The 22106-nt window shown below is 44.0% G+C and overlaps 1 protein-coding gene across 1 annotated transcript in view; it reads left to right on the forward strand.

Moving 5' to 3' along the window:
* Positions 1–22106, forward strand: part of CPS1 (carbamoyl-phosphate synthase 1) — a 129860-nt gene that overhangs the window by 70056 nt on the left and 37698 nt on the right. Inside the window, exons 22-25 of the mRNA XM_084643769.1 lie at positions 13129–13270; positions 15277–15342; positions 16854–16917; positions 20848–21029. Of these exons, the coding sequence (XP_084499895.1) occupies positions 13129–13270; positions 15277–15342; positions 16854–16917; positions 20848–21029 (454 nt within the window). The remainder of the gene's footprint in view (positions 1–13128; positions 13271–15276; positions 15343–16853; positions 16918–20847; positions 21030–22106) is intronic.

Here is a 22106-nt window from a genome sequence, read left to right on the forward strand (position 1 = left end):
AAAGTCCTTGATGTAGTTTCAAAGCTAGGATTTGCTAACCCTCCCCCAAAATGTGAGATCTGAGACTACATTTGCATAGCGAGGGTATGGTTAACCTTTCAGCTAATACTCTCAATAGATTCTCCCTGGCTTTTTACACCGGAGAGCCAAACAGTGCATTTCTGACTGGCTGATGGCTTTCTAAGCTGTCTGCCTTTCTTCTCACGCGCTGTTCCTCCTCAGTTTAGAACAGCTATAATTTCCAACACATTTAAATATAAATCTTCCGGTTTCTTAAACCATATAAAATGAACCACAATAGATAGCAGTAAATCGAAGCTCCAGGCTGTATATCAGTCTCAGCCTTTTGCTGACCGCAGCTTTCTCTTCCTGGTTTACAAGGCCAGCAGAACCTTGTTGCTGAGTTATTATTGTCTGCTCTGTTGCCTGCGTTTTGGATACATGTTGCATTACTGCAGTTGAACCACAAGAGGGCACCAGAAACTTTTAGTACACAGCACTTGTAAGTAGAGGCTGGGCAGAAACATACAAGGCGTTTGTTATGAAATATGCTTTCACCTCCCCTGAGTTCTGCTTCTTTGACAAGCTGTACATTTTTAATTGAGTAGTTTTTGTTTCCGCCCAGAAAGTGAGCTGGGATTCTAGCTAAGCAGAAATAAAGGAACAGAGAGGAGCATGTCTTCTCGAGGGGTACTTACAAAACTCCATTATTACCCCACATGTGTAATTCCTCTCTAACTTCCATGTCATGTTTCCTTTGTTTGCTGGTTTCATTTAAAAAAAATCTCATGCATATCAAGTTCCTGTGTTTACACAGAACCAATTTATTTCCCCCACTGTTTCCTAGGAAATTACAGCCACAGCTGTAATTAGAATACTCTGCAATTATGTATTCAGGATCTCAAAACACGGTCCAGAGGATGGTCATGTCCTCCCATGGTGTAAATTGACATCACTCCATTGAAGTAAAGGGAGCTGAACTGATTTCTGTTAGCTGACGATCTGGCCCATTAGTTAATTACACCTCACAATGCCTCTGTGAGATAGGTACATTAACATTATTGCACCCATGATATAGATGGATTAGCTGAGGCACATAGTCAAATGACCTTCCCAAGGTCATGGAGGAAATTTAGTGGCAGAACTAGAACAAAAAGTGTTACTGACTTCCAGGTTGGAGTGTTGACAACTAGAACACACTCTCCATCCTCCTCCCTTTCGGCCATTATTGGATGAGAGCTGGCTCAGCTGTTGCATGCAAACAAGAGATTTCTCCTAGTCAGTGCTCAGGTCTTCCATGTGTGTATTCACTGGAGCTACTTGCTTTATTTTTCATTCTGCTATAAGATTCAGTGTTTGCAAATTGGACATAATCGTTTTTAGAGGGAATAAGGACAACCCAGAAAAATGGCTGAACGGGTTATTACAAGCACAGCTGCATTAGCAAGCTCTGTGTTTATGCAAACATGACTCTCTCTACATGGATATTCTGATATACACACACAGTATGTATGTGTATAATATATGATAATATCCAGACCTTGCAGTTGATCCTTATCTTTCTATAATGGTCCAAACCAACACTCAAATGAGTTCATCATCATCATCACAATGCCCAGCTCTTATCTCGTGCTTTCCAGCAGTAGGTCTCAAACACCTTACAAAGGAGGGCAGTATTATTATCCCCATTGTACAGATGTCAGGGGAAACTGAGGCACAGAGCAGTGGAGTGACTTGCCCAAGGTCACCCAGCAAGGCAATGGCAGAGCCAGGAATAGAATGAGTCACAATCCAGCGCTCTACCCACTGAACCTTAGACATGGATTCACAGCCAAACTTTGTGGCTCTGGGCAGCCTGTGATCTGCATGTTTCTAAAGTCACACAGAAAGGGAGGTGAGTGTTTTATACACAAATACATTGCGATATCGTATAACCCTAGGCCTCACGTCTGAGTGAGATGAACTCAACGCAGGACCTAAGAGAAGGGTAAAGGCAGTTTTATGTCATATTTGAGCTTCCTTGGGCCAGCCAAGGACAGGTTCAGCTCCCCTGCTTCCCCCCATCAGTGCAAGTTAGAGCAATCTCATTCTAGCTGTTAGCCACCAAATGGCTGCTCCACCAGCCAGTAGTTGCCAGGGCATAGCAGTCATCTGTCTCTGCCCTCTTCCCCCGCCACCAGCCATGCTTCATACACCAAGGTCTGCAAGGGGAAGATACCGTAGAGCTTCCCTCTTGTCGGGGAAATCCTCAGGCGTCCAGCTCCATCGGCTCGCCAAGTGGTGCAGTGGGGCTGAGGACGTGGCCCTATATTTACATGCACACAGAGACAGGGAATATATTGAGAGGATACATACCCAAGGGTGGTGAAATAATGGATTGTATCGTGCTAGATATGGCAGGATAACTGAGCACGACTGGCTTTTGAGAAGCAAGAAACCCCTTTCCAGGTGGGGAGGATAGAAACGTGAGTCACGTGACCGAGGAAGTTGCAGCGCTCTGTAGTGTGGCAAAGAAAGGGAGGCAGGGGTTAGCCTGAGTGCCGCTCCATTAGGCTAAGCAGCATTCCCCTTTGGAACTCAGTTTGCTTATCTGTCGCTTTAGCTGCATAGCAGCAGCATATGTCGCCGACTCAATACCTAGCTAGCCCGGGGCTCAGCTGGGTAATACAGGTCTCTTCATGTTGCACTTCTGTTGCCGAGGTACAGTGTCTGGGCACCACTCTTCCCCTTCCTTATTTCTCGTATTATGCCCCTGGCTTCCCATAAGGCTTGCACGGTTGGCTTGGCTTGAGAAGAATCCACAGCGGAGGGGCTGGTCGAGGGCAGGCAGAGGGAGTGCTGCCTACCCAATGTTTTCAGGGGTTCACAGGCTGAACCGCCACGCACAAAAACCAAGGGGGAGAGCAGGAAAAGGAAAGGAATTGGGTGTTCGCTGCTGTGTGTCCCCATCCCCACCCAACAGCCAGTGCCCCCACCATCCTGTCTACTGTGCCCTGTCCACGTGCACCTTACACTCTGTCTCCCTGATTACCCTCCTGTCTCCGCCCTGCATGGGTGCTCTCATCTGATCTGCCACTGCCATTATGTCTCCATTTGCCTCCTTTGTTTCCCTGGCACACTTCTTCCCAGTCCTCTAAGCATCTGCCCTTCCCCTGCCCTGTTTCTACTGTAGGTGTCGTGCAGCATTGCCATTACACTGCTACATTATTAGCCATACAGCCAACAACTGAGCTGCAAAGTACATGACTGGCCTGCTCCTGCAAGTCACACATCAGTCCATGACCTCACACTTCTTGCCATAAAAGGGAAGCAACACACGGAATTGGTAATGGATCAGTGCAGTTTAAAAGCTTTGTATCAGTCCTGATGGGCTAGATTCTCCATGGTATCCATTAGCACAGCTTCACTGACTTCAGTACATCTAAGTTGATTTATATCAGCAGAGGATGAGGGCCAATGTGCATAGAATTGTAGAATATCAGGGTTGGAAGGGACCTCAGGAGGTCATCTAGTCCAACCCCCTGCTTAAAGCAGGACCAATCCCCAACTAAATCATCCCAGCCAGGGCTTTGTCAAGCCTGACCTTAAAAACCTCTATGGAAGGAGATTCCACCACCTCCCTAGGTAATCCATTCCAGTGCTTCACCACCCTCCTAGTGAAAAAGATTTTCCTAATATCCAACGTAAACCTCTCCCAGGTGAGACCATTACTCCTTGTTCTGTCATCTGATACCACTGAGAACAGTTTAGATCCATCCTCTTTGGAACCCACTTTTGGAACCCAGTTTGGAACCCATCTGAAAGCAGCTATGAAATCCCCCCTGTTTCTTCTCTTCTGCAGACTAAATAATTCTAGTTCCCTCAGCCTCTCCTCATAAGTCATGTGCTCCCGCCCCCTAATAATTTTTATTGCCCTCTTCTGAACTCTTTCCAATTTTTCCACATCCTTCTTGTAGCGTGGGGCCCAAAACTGGACACAGTACTCCAGATGAGGCCTCATCAATGCTGAATAGAGGGGAATGATCACGTCCCTCGATCTGCTGGCAATGCTCCTACTTATACAGCCCAAAATGCCATTAGCCTTCCTGGCAACAAGGGTACATTGTTGACTCATATCCAGCTTCTCATCCACTGTAACCCCTAGGTCCTTTTCTGCCCAACTGCTACCTAGCCACTAGGTCCCTAGTCTGTAGCAGTGCATGGGATTCTTCCATCCTAAGTGTAGGACTCTGCACTTGTCCTTGTTGAACCTCATTGGATTTATTTTGGCTCAATCCTCTAATTTGTCTAGGTCCCACTGTATCCTATCCCTACCCTCCAGCATATCTACCACTCCTCCCAGTTTAGTGTCATCTGCAAACTTGCTGAGGGTGCAGTCCACGCCATCCTCCAGATCATTAATGAAAATATTGAACAAAACTGGCCCCAGGACCGACCCTTGGGGCTCTCCATTTGATACTGGCTGCCAACTAGACATGGAGCCATTGATCACTACCCGTTGAGCCCGATGATCTAGCCAGCTTTCTATCCACCTTATAGTCCATTCATCCAGTCCATGCTTCTTTAACTTCCTGGCAAGAATACTGTGGGAGACCATATCAAATGGTTTGCTAAAGTCAAGGAATAACACTTCCACTGCTTTCCCCTCATCCACATAGCCAGTTATCTCATCATAGAAGGCAATTAGGTTAGTCAGGCATGACTTGCCCTTGGTGAATCTAATCAAACACTCCCAAGGAACTGGGGAGGTGGGAGAGCGAAACCAAAGAAAGCAACATGTAAAAAGAGTCTATCCTGGTGCATTATGCTGAAGACATGCAGGAGTTGGGTCTGTACAGGGCCTTTATGTCTGTTGGGTCTTCTAGGTGCCTCTGTGGTACAACTAATCAACAATAACTTAGTGATTTGTTGTAAATGATCGCTTACCGTGTGTCATTACGGAGCCAGAAAAGGTTATCATCTTTGGTAGAGCATTTATATCGTGAACCCAGTCATGGAATTGTTCTGAGTGGTTCCAATATGAGAAATGGAGAGCACACAGCTTGGTTTCCAAAGCCCATGTTGAGTTTACAGGGCAGGCCGTTGGAAAAATCCAACTGTGTATGTTTGTAACAATACTTTGCTCTCCTGTTGCTCTGTCCATGTTACTATAGGCTCCATTTAATAGGAACAGCGTATGCCAAATGCTATTAACTGTAGATATGATGACAGCTCAGGGTGAAAATTTTCAAAAGCACCTAAAGGACGTGGGAGCACAAGGCCCTTAGAAAGTCAACAGGACTCAGGCTTCTAAATTATTTAAAGTCCTCTGAAAATCCCATTCTGGTTACCTAGCTGCTTGATCAGTGCCTGCAATTAATTGTACTCAACATTACTTGTGAGCCCAAAATGGGGGGAGGGGGCGGATTTGAAAATCAGACCCATCACATCCTGAGTCACATTCTCAGCTGATGCATATCCGAGTTGCTTCAGGAGTGGCGCGGATTTACACCTGCCAAGGATCTGTCTCTCTGTCAATACCAACAGGATTACTTTTATTGTCCGATGAAATTTTTTTTCAGAACCGTAAAAGACTTTCAAAGGGACACTGGTAGGTCAGCAACCACCTGTTTAAATCAACTGCTGTGTCTGAGTTATTAATAAGTAGAAAGAGGTGACGATTTTCTCATGGCAGTTTCCTTGGAACTGTTCCCCATTTCATTGTGGGTGGTTTCGTGGCACTGAGGAATTTCATGGCGCTGATATCGTCGGTTTGAAATATGACCTTCCGCATCCCCTTTTTTCATTTGAAATGTCGGGGTCGTGAAGTTTCGCATGGAAGTGACAATGGCATTCTGTGCGGTGTTGGAACAGAGAAGGGGTGTGTTGTGCCGGGGTGAGCCATGCCTCACAGGTTCTTACAGGAGCTGGTGTATTTTCTAGGTCCTTATTTCCGATAGCAGTTTATTATAATATTGGTATTCCAATAGAGTCTCCTTGGTCCTCACTAAGTTGAAACAGGAATGAATTCAGGGAAGTTCTATGGCCTGTGTTATACAGGAGGTCAGACGAAATGATTGCATTGGTCCCATCCAGCCACAGAATCTGTGAAAAGATGCTAGTTGCTGTACATACACATAGTAAGAAATCTTGCCCTGTGCAGAGCTTACAGTCTAAATGGTCCAGGATGACAAAAGGTGGGAGAGGGAGTATTGTGATCCCTGTTTTACAGATGAGGAACGATGGCCCAAAGTGATTAAGTGATGTGCCCAAGGTCACACAAGGAGTCTGTGTCAGAGCAAAGAATTAAACCCAGATCTGTGCTCTCATCGCCAGGTCATTCTTTCTCTTTGATTAATTTTACTTGGAAAGGTACAGCTGTGCTATTAATGCCAGCAGACCGTGATGACACAAGTTTGATAATATGCTGATCAATGACTTGCGTTTGATAATATGCTGATCAATGACTTGTACTGAGATGCTGGGGATATTTAGGATTTGTCACTGGACATCTGCATGCTCTCACGAGTGAGAATTAGCAAATGTGACCTTCTATGACACAGATCTTCTCATACACAGAGTGGGCAAGTGTGATTCTGAATGTAGATCTTGTGGCTTGTAATCAGACACAGAATAGCACACACTGGGCAGCAGAGAGGGCCAGCCCCAGAGAAGCATTTTTAACAAGACTCTGCTCAGTGGCTTCTAGAAGTCAACAGAAAATTATTTATTGAGACTCCCTTTCCCAGGCTAATGTCCTTGGGACCGCAAATGGTATGTTTTGAAAATGGCTTTCTGGAAGCCTGACTTGATTTCCAAACACACTGCAGAGAAGTATCTGCAAAATACAGCCGCTGAAATTAAAGTTTAGCTCCAGCATTCAGAATCTGAGGCAGTGCAAAGGAAAGAGATCAAAGGGCCGTCAATAAACCATATTCATTCTAAGTGGGTGTCATAAAATGGATTTTTGTGGCCTCTTCAGATATGAATTTTGTCTGCAGTTTGCAGACATGTGGCTAACCTGTTCCCTAGCTAGACAGGTGAGAGGTCATAGGTCACACCCTCACTGGTGTGTATTGGAGTAGCTTCACTGAAGTTCAAGGACTCTGCACTGATTTATATCAGCTGAAGATCTGGCCCCAACAGAACTATTTAGAAAGAATGTATGAAGGCCCGAGTATGCCCCTTTCCTCTCTGACTGCATCTGCAGGGATGGAAGCCAGTGGGGCAAATGTTTGACTCGGTAAGTGAGATGAGTATAGGCTGCGTGATGTACACTGATTAAGCAGACCTAACAGTCGTGCTTTGCGCTGGATGTCATGGGAGAGAGATTTCATTTGTGTTACAAAGGCGTCGTAAATAAATTTGTGGTTCACACTTTCCTCCAAAGCCCCAAATACTTGTATCACTTGGATGTGAATCCCCATCTCAACACACTAGTGTCTGCATGCTATGTATGGAATAATCCATATTGTATCAGTCCATCCCTTACCTGGGGAAGAAGATGGCATTTGAAATAGTGACTGCAATCCATTTCTTTGCTGTGTATTTGCCTGCATTGCTCCTGCAGCTCATCAACTTCATCCTAGATGTGAACCATCTAGGTATAAGGAAATAATGGGAGGTTCACATTACTTAAGTCAGTGAGATTTACTGGGCCTGGGTGCTGAGCCTTAAAGATGTAGATCCAGAGAGAGACAATTGAGAGAGTGAGATTTGTTGGTTTATGTCTCCCGCCTCCCTAAATGTTCCTGACATTTTGTCCATCATCTCGTGCTTTTCTTGGGAGGAAAATAAGTAACTTTTGAAGTTACTTGAAGGAAGAGGCAAGGAGACAAACAATTTTTATACTGATCTCATGCTTGTAATTACAGCTTATTCTAAATCTTGTGAAATGTCAAACAATCAAGGAAACAGATCTGAACCTTGGAAGAACGGCGAGGGAGGGCAGTCAGGAATATGCCTTTTGCCCAGTATGCCAGTCTAAAATCAAGCAGCAGGACTGCTAATCCTGTCAAGCCCAGTGTTCATGTTAGCTAGTGACTCAGGCCCCAATTCAGGACTGCATTCCTTTTTTAGGGCAAAATTTAACCATGTGATTAAGTCCCAAAGGTGCTATCTTGTATGGGGATGGACTTAAACCTTCTCTGCTTCCCTGACACAGGGTCCAAGTTTGGAATTTTACATGTATTCTACCCTTTATACTCATCCCATTTCCAAAGCTCTGCCTCCAATAACTGCATGGCTCATTTTCGCATTAGAGCTGGTGCTTTCTCAAGACACGTTTGTTTAGCATTACTTTTGGGATGGCGGATCAGACGAAAGCTGGTCAAGTGTAAGAGAGGATCGTACTGAAGCATGCAGGCTCCCTGGGTAATTGCAATTCTGCAGGCGTTGCTAGAGTCAGTTAATAGATTTCCCCAGTTTCTCTGTGCCAGGTGAAAATTTCCCATTAAGGGGAATTTATTCCATTTCCTTTTATCATTTATTATTGAAGAGGAAGCGTGAGTGGATGGCTTTTCAAAGATGACAGGGTAGAATTTTAAACAAAAACAACAACAGAAAATTCACACTGGAAGCTGAAAAGAGAGCGAGCGAGAGAGAGAGTGGACAAAGGCTTATATAGTTTATAAACTGCAAAATACACAGGAGATTTAGGTTTGTGGGAAGAGAGCTGCGCTGTGTAACTATTAAATGATTATGGCAGTGTGTAAAAAGTCTGATTGTCTGCTATGAAGCTCTAAAACTTCAAACTGTCATTTGGTGAAAGATAATACTGGGAAAGAGAATGTTATAAAAGTCTAGAATCGCTGCCACTTTATCAGTTGTTGTTTCAGGCTTGGTTACAAAATGGTGAGGTTTAATCTTTGGAAGATTTTTTTGCCCTTGATCTATGGAATAAGGAAAACCTCTAGGTAAAAAGGGAGGCCAGGAAGTCCCATTGGTGGGTGACCAGATGGGGAGTCAGCAACCGACCTGCATTTTCTATCTTCTCCTGGTTTTAACTCACTCTAGCATCTTCTCCAAATCACTTGGGGTTTTCCAAAGTGCTCAGCATTGGCCTAACTCTGCCCCCATTGACTTCAGTCAGTGATTGGAGAGACTGTAGGCTAGAGTTTCCCAGTGAGGGACTGGGAGGAGAGTAAGGTGAATGTTGAGCACTTTGGAAAACCGCATCCTTAATCTGGCTGTGCCTCAGTGTCACCATCTGTTATATGGGTATGATATGATGAACCCATCTTTGCCAAGCTCTTTGAAATCCTCAAATGTAATTTCATTTATAAGTGCTAAGCATTATTTTTATTAAAACATAATCTATCTAAACATAACTGTATCTTTCTGTCACAATGTGGATTCAGATCTGGGTTTCCAAACACCTAAAGTTCAGAGCAGTTTGGATTCAGGGTCTAGTTCAGGGGTAGGCAACCTATGGCACACGTGGCAAAGGTGGCACGCAAGCTGATTTTCAGTGGTACTCACACTGCCCGGGTCCTGGCCAAGGGCCGGGGGGGAGGCTCTGCATTTTAATTTAATTTTAAATGAAGCTTCCTAAACATTTTAAAAACCTTATTTACTTTACATACAACAATAGTTTAGTTATATATTATAGACTTACAGAAAGAGACCTTCTAAAAATGTTACAATGCATTACTGGCACGTGAAACCTTAAATTAGAGTGAGTAAATGAAGACTCGGCACACCACTTCTGAATGGCTGCCGACCCCTGGTCTAGTTCAACCCATTTTAAAGACAGTGGGCTAGATCCTCAGCTGGTGTGACAGAATCTGGCTTAGGGGCTGTTTGCAAAGTTCTCATCTGGACCCAGATTTCAACCACCTCCCAATATTTGTGGGGGGGAGGGTGTTTTAACTCAGGGTATTAGCACATGCCCACTTTTAGGGTAAAATTTTGGCCCCAATGAAGTCAGAGGCAAAACGTCTATTAACCTGAATGGTGTGAGGATACCACCCATCTCTCTCTGTATCCACTTACTATACATACTCTCCTTTGTATACTACGTTCACTCAGTAAGGCATGAAGAGGTGAGAAAACACGACATTCATTTTGCCTTGTTGAACACTGTCTGATATGAGGCTCTCATGGCATCTTGCTTATTAACTACACTGAAATCCCTTTTCATCGCTAGTCTCCCGGAAGTGATATCTCTTCAGAGCACCCCAAAATGGGGTTCTAAAGATGATAAGAAAAGATACTATCTCATTCCCCACAGGTACGGCAAATTAGCTAGTCACTCATGTCATCCCGCGCAAAATTAGTCATCTTCTTGTTTGACGAATAAGAGTTCAACCCTTGTCTAAGTCACTAGCCCAGGGCTAATGAGTCATGTCTTCAGATTTACAGGCTTGTTTTTTTTTGGGGGGGGGAGGGTATCATTATGATGAGATATAAAAAAAGCTGAATTGAAGCAAGCTGCAAATGAAGGCAATTTTCTTTCTCTGTCAGTAATCAAATGGCAGCCCGCCCCGTGTCTTCTGGAGACAGCAGAGAGAGCATGCAGCAACCAGCTCATTTTCTTGGGGTCAGGTCCACTCACTCATACTTAGGTAAAACAGAATCTAAGCGATGAATCAAACTCAGATGTGTCCTCGCTAATTGCTAGTGAGGCTGGGCGTCTGTTTTGCCAGAGAAGAGACAGACGTTTTTGGCCCTCTTCCCTTCTGGGAAAGCATTACAGCCTTGCGTGTCTGTGCGACTTCATGGGCACATGAAATATTAAGCTACTGCCCCAAGAATTTCTGTTTGCATACACACAAATGGGTCTCAAGCCTGAATCCAGCAGTGCCATATGCAGATCTTGCTGTATGGCCTGCCCTTCCGCTGAAAGCAATGGGGATGCTTAGGAAATGGAACTAGCCCAAAGTGAACCAATGAGTATTGCACTGGAGAGGGAAGATAATCTAGGGGAAATTGGACCTTAATAAATCCATTGAGATGCAGCAGCGGTGGGTCATTCCCTGGGAATTTTCTATGCATATGGGACCAAATCCAAACCCAGTAAAGTCAATGGGAGTCTTTCCATTAACATCAGTGGGTGTTGGATCAGGCCCTTTCTCTCTCGACACTAGGAAACAATAGTGTTCTACAGTGAGAAATAAGGAGAGGAGTATTAGCAGACTTTGAAGGATATAAGGTGGTATTCCCGTGCTCAGCCCTCTGCCAGCAAGACAGAGCCCCCAAGCTCTACTTTCACTATGGAATGAATTTCTCACTGTAACTCTAATGTGTAGCATTTATACCACACATTTCATCTTTAAAACTATGCAAATATTAACTAGCGAATCCCAACTCCCTTATGAGACAGGTATGTCATATTATCACCACATTGCAGATGGGGAAACTGAGGAAGTGAGATGTGGCTTTGGGCAAGTAACAAATGGGGTAAGGCCCAGATCTTTCAAGGCACATAGGTGCCAAACTCTCATTGAAATACTTAAGTGTCTGATCAGGGATTAGAATCCAAACCATGGGCTTTGACTCTCCTGTGACTTGCACCTGTTTTTTATCAGTCAGACTCCAATGGAGTGAATTGAGCAGCTTGTTATTTAAACCGGTGTGAGTGACAAATCCAGTCCAATGCCTTTCTGCTTTCGGAAGCATTCCAGTAAATGAGACTTCCCGCCTCTCTTCCCCCTCAGATAACACAGTGATATTTATTTAAAAATACTACAAAGCCAAGGACAATAATTCAAAAGCTCTGATTTAGGAAAATAGCTTATTTGTTAATCATTTCCTCTTTCCTGATTCAGTGCTTGCTTGCATATAAAATATTGATTTATTGGGCAAGCAAGGATGCTCTTGGCAATGAATATGGAAACAGAAGTGCTGATAAAAGTATGTAGGCTTTTTTATGGTTTGCAAAAGCTTAGCTTAGAAAAGGTAGCTTAGAAACCAGAGAGAGAATAGAAGCTTTACCACAGCAACAGATAGAGGCAAAGAAAGAAACATAAGCTGATAGAGGAGGGAGAAAAATGGGAATGGAGATTAAAAATGAAAAAAGAGAGCTGGCAAGACACATGCAGTTCAGCTGGGGATGTGCAGAGGTGGCCAGAGCATAGGGGACTTGGTGAAGGTACCAAAATATGTGATGTCTGAAAAGAGCAAAAAAGGAGAGAGAAGAATTAAACCTAGGGGATGCTGAGAAATCTTGTTGAAATTAAATATGAAATAATGAATGGGATACAGAAGGTAAATTGGGTGTGCCTGTTTATCATCTTTCTTAATGCAAGAAGGAAGAGAAGTTCAGTGAAAAGGAACACATTTGAAATTGACAGAAGAAAATGTTTACCTCGGCATATTAGCCTGTGGAACTCGTCATCACTTGATAGCATGGAGACTAAATGTTTAGCTAAGGACTCGCCATTTTATATATCTAGGATGAGTGATTGTTTAAAGGTATATAGACTGTCATGCTTCAGGGTATAAATCAACCGTGGACTGATGGGTTAGGAGAAAATTCCATTGGTGAGTAGGTTATACCATAACCACCTCCTTCAAGGTGTTTGCACGTTCTTCTCGATCATCTGGTGCTGACCACTGTCAGAGACAGGACTCTGGGCTAGACAGACTTTGGGTCTGATTCAGTCTGGCAATTCCTATGTTTTTAAATTTACAATGGGAGAAAAAAAGACAAACCAGAGTGAAGTTGGTGGTAGAATCGGGTGTGGGTGGGAGATTTTGGATACCCTGAACCTGAAGATGGGGAACAGGCACCTGTGAGATATCTGTTCAGTTAATATTATGCTGGACTGGCTTTGTGTGTATGAGTGTGATGTGGCCTTCTAGTGGCTTGCCGGCTGAGGGGATGGGGCTATTAGCTAGGGGAGCTGTCCTTTAGTTCAGAATGGTGCTTTTGCTGCTGAAAGAAAAGGGTTTGAATCCCAGCCGCCCAGATGTGCATATATGCTTTATCGAGTAGTTGTCTGCAGGGGACATACAGAGGTAGTCTCTTGTGTGTAAGACAAGGATTTGATGGCTTATTGTTAGCTGAGCCCATCTCTTCTCCGCCGTCTTCCCTGTAAACACACATGGTCCAGCAGTGGCCATCTCTGGGTACCACATGGCAGACACAGATTCACACATGCTCATCTGTTATCGAAAGGACTGTGTGTGTCTTATATTTAATCCCAGTGAGTCAATTCCAGAAGAAACAATGAGGAGGGCCAAACAGATCGGCTTCTCAGATAAGCAGATTGGGAAATGCCTTGGAGTGACTGAGGCCCAGACCCGGGAGCTGAGGCTGAAGAACAACATAAAGCCTTCAGTGAAACAGGTACAGTATGAAGCATGTCTGCTTTGGCAACACTGCCGTTGGGTTGGGGGTCTGGGGACCTGTGATGATGGAGGAGACATGAGGTTAATAGGCTGGTAGGAACAATATAGGAAAGCAAGCTCCACTGAAGTCAAGAGGAGTTTTGGCATTGACTTTAATGGAGTCAAGATTTTACCTTTCTATCTTATTCTCCCCCAGCTCTTGGTCCTGTTCTGCAGCCCTTAATGCAGCAGCTGGCAACAGTGGAAGGAAAGTGAGAATACAATTCCTTTCTCAGCCCCCAAAGAGAGAGACACTTCTTTTGAGTGGCCTGGGTTGAAACCTTGCCCTATAGCTGCAGTAAAATGCAAAAGGCTGAAAGCACCACTGCTAACCCACCGCCTTGTGACCTTGAAAAGTATAGCTAGCTTGTTTGCTCTTGGTAGTAACTTTTTAGAGGGAAATGCTTTATTTTAAGTGTCCCATCATTAAGGGTTCCTTTGGTATTCATTGTGATAGCACTGAACATAATGAGTTCATCTGGTATTCATGACGATGTCATAAGTGCTTCATAGGTGTTCCATTGTCATTTCGCCTTTCGTTTAAGGGATGCTGATACTCAAGTGCTAGCAACTGGTTTTTGTCCTTAGAAAAAAAATCATTGAATGTTCTTGAAAGTGCTTGGAGGGCCCATCTGCATCCGTAGGCCCAAAACCAGATGCCAAATATCCTTTTGCTCCCCAGCTGGTGTTTTCCTTTCTTGTCCTCACCTGGTCTAGGCAGACTTGCCAAGTCTTGCAAATACATTCCATAATAATAGTAATGAATGGCAGACACTTATATGGTGCTAATAACATACAGTCATTTTATTCATTCCTCACTAGTGTTTGGGCAGCCGATGGGTATTCATGAAAATATTTAATAATCTAGAAAATTTCTTGAGTTTTAGCATGTAAAATTCATCCCGGCAGTGCTTTATTGGTATTCCCTGTTCATTATGCTCCTTGTTTCAGCTATCCATTCTGGTAGCTGTAACAACAGCACATGACTTATGGATCGTCAACCGTATGCTATGTAGAACGAGAGGGAAACAGTTGATGGAAATAGTTTGTGAACCACCCACAGTCTGAAAATTATTCCTCCAGGCTGTCTGGTGAATATCTACATGCAAAAAATACACTGGAAGAAACTAACCAAGGGAGGGGCTACATTATAACGACTGCTAGTGAATATTTCTACCATCCGTGGTCATGATGATCCTCAAGAACAGAGTGTTTGTGCTCCCCGTGGAAGTGAGAGTGACTAATTCTTTCAGAGGCAGCCGGCAGATCAGCAATAAGAACAGAAAAGCACCCCAAGGTCCCTGGTGAACTTGGTGAGGGCAGTTAGAGTGCAGTGCAGCCTCAAAGTTGGAGAACTACTACTAGCGGAGGATGCGTCAGGATAAGTGGAACTGGAGGCAGTGGGCCGATGTTCTGTGGGGGGCTGTCGTCGATAGGACATCAGTGGAACAGGAAGAGGAGTTAGGCTGGATGCAATGCGCAGGGTTTAATAAAGTGTTCCACTTAACCTGCATTTAGCTTCATTCTGTGCTAATGAAACAGATGGCAGCACAAGATTCACCCGTGGAGGAGAAGTAAAGATAGTTAGAAGGAGAGGGGAGTGCAGAGGGACAAGAGGATGGATTTACCATGGAGAATGTCTCTGGACCACGATGCCTTTCCCTAAAGGAGCTTGGCAGCGTGCATGGATAGGCAGTGTGGGAGGGAAAGCTGGCGTGTGGAGGGAGCAGTGTGAGAGGGAAACAAAGGAGTCTCATGTGGAGGAGAGGATTGACTTGAAAGCTAGGGACACAAGGGAAGGAAGTCAGACTGTGAAAGAAGGGCATCAGAACTGCTAATTTACCTTCTCTTTCTGCGAGGGAGTGGCTGGAAAGCAGCGAGTGAGTGGCTGGATAGAAATGCAAAATGGGAAACAAAAGAAAAAAAATCTTGCACCTGTTGATTCATAATGTTCCCCCTTTACAGATTGACACACTGGCAGCAGAATACCCTGCAGTAACGAACTACCTCTATGTCACATACAACGGGGAGGTAGGTGGTGTCAAATGCTACAGTATGGCCTCAGCATATTCTAATGTCTCTCCTTCTTCCATGGTTAGATTCTCTAGAGCCCTTTCAGTTAATGCTCATTTTCTATAGCTGGTGACTGTTTCAGATGGCATTATGCATAGTCCCATTTGAGCAGGGCTGGAGCATTCTTCTTCCTAAACATTTACTCGGTGCATTAATTGGAAGGTTCTCTACTGACAGCACTTGAGGTCTCTCACTGCAGAATGGGCATAGTGTGCACTCCAACAGCTTCCCCACAACGCCCCACCAATGTGCCTCAGTCCTTAGGCCCTCTGTGGGGGAGTGGATCCATATCTTATGATCCAGGGGCTATTCAATCTTTGGCTTCTCTGCTGAATCTGCCAATCAGGGGGCCATCAGGGTCCTTGTCGCTGGCTGTTTTGTGATGCAGACAACCACTGCTCCCTCTAAGCTGTGTGCGTGTGCACACAGATCCTAAACCCTGCGCACACAGCGAAACAGGGCGTGCACAAAAATTTGCACTGAAGCACAAAAATTTGCACAGAAGACATTTTTTGTGCACATGGCCTGTCAAAAATTGGCACAGAAGAAATTTTTTGGGCACACGGCCTGTCAAAAATTAGAGGGAACGCTGCAGACAACCCATCCCCGAGAAATTAGGCCCACCAATCCATTGGCCACTGAATATCCTGCATGATGGAAATCTTTATGAAAACTATGGGCTATTCATAGCTACCCTAGCTTTACTCGGTCATGTAACTGTTAGGAAAATAGCAAAGGAAACGTTAGCTCCCTAGTAGTCTGAACTGTGACTGCAATGTGTGGTAAATACTTCCAGAGAAATAGAATATGTTAAGTCATTCTGTCAAACCGGCATAACCCTTTCCTCATTAGCTGTCTGTCTTATTTTTCACTTCCACATCTTCCACTGAAGACTTTATCCCCTTGCTCCTCCTCAGGGGATTTTCTCTTTTTCCTTCTCCCTCAAATTTCCTCTTTGTAGCCAGCTTCCTTGAGTGAAAGGCCATGCACAGACATAAACCCGGGTCTCTTGTGCTGTAGCATCAAGTGCCAAGCACAGGTGCTCTGGGCTGACCACAGGATAGGAAGGGTCTCTTACTGTTATTTTGTTGTATGGTGCCTTCTGTGGGGCTTCTTCCTGCACTTGTGAGTCACCTTTTCAGGTTGTTAGCAGCAAATCATTATAATTTAAGAAAGAATCCTACACTGAATAATGGGACTGACATTTGTTCTTCCGAAACTGTAGAGATCCACATCGACTATAGTACTTAAGGCCAGCAGAATCTGAGGGCCTCGTCCCATTGAGGTATAACTCCACTGACTTGAATGGAGTTTTGCCTGATTTACACTGCAGTAAATGAGATCAGACTCGAGCGCTGGGTGCCTTGCTTTTGGATATGGGCTGAGCATTAGAAATGTTTTCTTCTCATAAACACAGAGTAAGGGCTGCTGGGTATAGCTCCTCATGACTTCTCTCCCTTCTTCCTTAGGAGAATGATGTAAAATTTGATGACCATGGAATGATGGTGTTGGGCTGTGGACCATATCACATAGGTAAATCTGTCCCCTTCCACACTAAAGCCATCCTGGGAATTCTTGTGGTTCATTTGATACACTTTTCAATGGTAACAAAACCTGCAAGGACACAGTATATAGCATGTGAATTCCAAATACAGAGCTTGCCTTTTCCATTTGCTTGGAGACTTTATTTCATGCTCTGGAAATAAAAAAGGAGCCTTCTTGTTATTGTTCAGCTGTAACTGGATCATAACACCTATCGGTGATTTCCATGGAGATGTTTTTTATTTCTTATTTACAGCTAACATTAAGGCTCTTGGAATTTAGTATCTTGTATCCAAATTCATTGCTGTTACACCTAGGATAGTTTGAATGCACGTGCGCCAGCTGATAAATCCTTATTTATGCTGATGATAGTATATGGTTGTGTTCAGCCCCTTCTTGTTTGGAGGATTAAGTGTGCTGTTTCAGTAGACCACTGTGATAATAATAGAAAAATACTTGTTTTTTGTAATTCTTTGAGCTGGGCCAATAGCTTGCAGTGAGTAATTTGGTAATTTTCACCACTTCTTCTGTTGATGACTTGTCCCCGAACAGCTTGCAATTATTAACATTTATTCCCTATTCAGAAATATTTGCTGTGCAATGTTTGGTCTATAAGTCATTCACAAGAAGTTTGCTGAAAGCCGTCAATATCTGAAATTCAGACTATGTTGATTAGTTTTGTTTGGACATGCAAGTCACATGGTATGTTTCAGGTCCCTGATTCGAGGATCATAGCTCTTCAAATCAGGTTTACAATGTGAATATTCAGATGAATGAAATCAGAATTAATTCTCCAGGAGTATTCTCTTTTATTTGCTGTATCTATGAGCATTCCTGTCAGTAAACATATTAGCAGAAAGTAAACACAAAAGGGCTGCAATGTTGTTGAACAATTCAAGCAAATATTTGAGGAAACTATTTTGCAGTATTCACCTAGAACTAGTTATTATTTTGGATAAAGAGCATGGTCCTGACCTTGATCCTCTATGTTTTGTCATTTAGAAAAAAGCATGATCATCTCCAGTAAAAGCAAAGGAAAGCTTAAAGCATGGGGATGCAGGGACTGATTACTTGCACTTCTGAATACCTTTTCCTAGTGCAATGACTGAGGTGGTAGTTTCTTCTTTACTAATCCTTGGAAGGCAGTTTTGTAGTTTCATATGCTGTCTCTCGTAAAATCAAAGAGAAGTTGTAATTCAGTGAGATCCATCTAGCTTTCTCCACATTCTTATATTTGCAGGACTAGAACTGGTCAAAAATGGGAAGAGTGTGTCTGTGAAAATTTCAGAATTGTTTCCATTTCTCTTGATTTAAAATGGATCAATCTCCTGTTTCTTTCACAGACATTTCTACAATATTTGAAATTGAAATTTCAAATCAAAACTTTTGTAAAAATCATTAAAAAATGTTCCCCAAACCCACATTTTCTTCTCGACAGCTGATTTTTAGGTAAACCAGAAATGTCGATAATGATTCAGTACATCTTTGTATCAAAATATTGGGAAACATTTCTCAGAAAATTTTGTGAAAAAACAAAATATTGATAATGCCAACAATTTTACACAGGAAGTTTGTTTTAAAATAAAGGCCATTTTTGATGGGAAAAAGCTTTCTGTTTAGAAACTGTGGACCTGTTCTGTGCAAGATAATTGTGACAACATGCACAAGTCAAGAGTAATTAAAAAACGACGAGGTTATATTGTGTATTTTTAAACAGTGCCCCATGCTCCTAAACTTTTGTTTGTCTTGTTGTCATTTTGATAAATATAAGGTGCCAAATTAAGATATGATGTAAACTGGCACAAATACATTGACTGACTGCTTACACTAGTGGACCTCTTCACGGGTGCTTATCAGTATTACTAATTGGCTGCAGGCCCTCTGCAGCTGGACATGGCAATTCCTGGATGTGCCTGGAATATACTTGCACACATTCTGCGATTTTCCAGGTTTAAATCCAATACATTGAAATGCTGACCACAAATGACATTCATGTCTCAAAATTGGGCTTCCTGTAAATGTAAGGACACTTGAATAATTGAAATTCAATTAAAATGGCTGATGATGTTTCGGTGACCTCTGTTGGAAAGGTCCAGTACCAATTTGGGGATTTTTTTTCTATACTCAACAGCCCACAATGAATGAATGAAACATGCAGTTCACTCAAGATTCTAGCTTGAGAGGAACGTGGAAATTTAATTGTGTGTCCATCAGTGAGTGACCTGTATGTTACTAGATATTGTGGAAAGAGCAATTCTGTGCTGTTTGAATTTCGTACAGAAATTGTAACACAATTATATATAAAATAACCATACATATAGTTAACGATCGTGTAACTCAGGTTGAGTTCAAGCTCTTTTTGAATAGATCATAAGCATACCAATCTTACGATGTTCCTTAAATTTGAAGACACATCTTTCTCTGTTTATGATGAGCCACTTACACATTGTAGCTCAGAAATGTATGTAATACTAGCCACTGGACACCACAGGCATGCTTCTTCATTGACCTGCGTCTTATTTAGTCATTAACACCATAGGGCAGAGTTGCTGTAAAACAGGGGTAGGCAAACTACAGCCCAGAGGTCACATCTGGCCCACCAGATGTTTTAATCTGGCCCTCGAGCTCCCACCAGGGAGTGGGGTCAGGGGCTTGTCCTGCTCCATGAGGCTCCTGGAAGCGGTGGCATGTCCCCCCTCCGCCTCCTACACGTAGGGACAGCCAAGGGGCTCTGCACGCTGCCCCCACCCCAAGCGCCATCCCTGCAGCTCCCATTGGCCAGGAACTGCTGTCAATGGGAGCTGCAAGGACGGTGCTCATGGATAGGGCAGCGCGCAGAGGTGCCTGGCTGCGCCACCACATAGGAGCTACTTCTGGGAGCTGCTTGAGGTAAGCACCGCCCGGAGCCTGCACCCCTGACTCCCTTCTGCACCCCAACCCCCTGCCCCAGCCCTGATCCCCCTCCTGCCCTCCAAACCCCTCGGTCCCAGCGTGAAGCACCCTCCTGCACCCACTACCCCTCATCCCCAGAGCCCACACCCCCAGCCAGAGTCCTCACCCCCTCCCAGACCCCAACCTCCAATTTCATGAGCATTCATGGCCCACCATGCAATTTTCATACCCAGATGTGGGCCTCGGCCCAAAAAGTTTGCCCACCCCTGCTGTAAAATGTTCCCATTCTAATTTGACTACATGAGGTGCAAGCGAATGGAAAATCAGACTTACTGTCTGTTAACTAAACAACATGTAAACTAAAAGTGTTCTGCTCTCTAGACTTGTGCTTTTCACCCTGTGGTCCGTGGACCCCTGGGGGTCTGTAGACTACGTTTAAGATTTCCAAAGGGGTCCGCATCTCCATTAGAAATTTGTCAGGGGTCCACACATGGAAAAAAGGTTGCAAACCACTGAGCTAGGGGGGAAGAAACAAACACACACTCTCCTTATCATTTTGCTTTTTCTTTCAAACAGTATCTTTGTAGATATACGCTTTTCCTCCTCTTTATAGCACTTCTGTACTTTATGGAATAAATGATAAATCACAACTAATACTGCCCAGTGAAGTTAGGCACCTCCTAGCTTATGCCTCTTGGCTTAAAGGCTCTCCAGACAAAGTGCGTGTATTGGAAAGCAGCAGCAGTTGGCCAGTTAAGATGGACAAGTGTACCTGCATGCATGCTGTCAGACAGACATGATGGAGGCCTGTCTTTCCTGAGCAGCTGAGCCAATGCACATGTTACGCTTGAGAACCTATATTTAAGGGCTCGTACCCTTACCACGCAAGGGCAGTTAGATTTCTTGGCCTGACCTGACAAGTGATGTTGTTCTTTTCCTTTAAGCGTGGCTGCCATAAGTGTTTGTCTGTACTCCCTGCTGTTACTGCATTCTTCTCCCTCTTACTCTTCTTGTTCTTCCTCCTGACAGGCAGCAGCGTGGAGTTTGATTGGTGTGCTGTCTCCAGCATCCGCACGCTGCGTCAGCTGGGCTACAAGACCGCTGTGGTGAATTGCAACCCAGAGACAGTGAGCACAGATTTTGATGAGTGTGACAGACTGTACTTCGAGGAGCTGTCATTGGAGAGGATCCTGGACATCTACCATCACGAGGTAAAGGAAAAGAAATCTAAGCAGCAACAACAAAAAGCCCCTAAAGCAGACCAAACTTCTCAACATTCATCTCCCTTGCTGATTTGGCTGGGGTGCTTTTAGACCCATTTTGCGCACCGTTGCTGTTCCTAGCAGACTGTGCAATAACGCCAAATAAATATTAAGTGATTTTGCAAAGGTGACATATGATGCAATATTTACAAGCAGATTTAATTTGTTGCACAGTCATTTATTGCCCACATTTTTCTGCTTTTGCAGTTCTGAGCCTTAGTTCCCAAATCTGCAAGCATTTAGGCACATGCTTAACTTGAAGCACGTGGAACGGCTCACATGCTTAAAGCTAAAGTGAACTGAAGTGCTTTCAGGTCAGACCTTATAGTGTAGTGGTTACATGCTGGATGATTTCCAAAGGTGGGGCTGGCGGATGGCAGACAGGCAGGCCAGGAGGAAGGAGGTAGGGAATGCAAATGACAGTTGTGTGTGCAGTGAGAGTTGGGCCAATAATGTAGTGCAGGGATTCCTAACCGGGGAGTCACAAACATGTGTCGGGAGGTCGCAACCACCCTGCCCTTCCCATATTACTAAATAGAGGGGAGGGAGTCCATTTTGCAGAAGGGTCATGACTAGATGGGGGAGGGATTTGGCGGGATGGAGGTCTGGAAAAGGTCTCAGTGCCAGTATGGAAAAGCTTGAGAGCCACTGGCATAGTGTTTATATTCCACAGATTTCAGAGTAACAGCCGTGTTAGTCCAATGAAGTGAGCTGTAGCTCACGAAAGCTCATGCTCAAATAAATTGGTTAGTCTCTAAGGTGCCACAAGTACTCCTTTTCTTTTTGTATTCCACAGATGTGGACTTCATGGTTGAGATTTTCAAATGAGCCTAGGGGAATTATGCACTGAAGCCTTGTTGAAATTTGGTGGGAGTTGGCTGCCTAACTCCCTTAAGCAACTTTGCAAACCCCAGCCTATGCGATGGCTGTGGTTTATTTTGATATTTTCCGGACTCTCTTTTCAATATGTAACGAGTTGTTTCAACTGTTGTTTTGCAAATGGAAGCAGGTTTCTAAGGATATTAT

The sequence above is a fragment of the Lepidochelys olivacea genome (assembly GCF_965140295.1).
Source record: "Lepidochelys olivacea isolate rLepOli2 genome assembly, chromosome: 11".
Taxonomy (NCBI): Eukaryota; Metazoa; Chordata; order Testudines; family Cheloniidae; genus Lepidochelys; species Lepidochelys olivacea.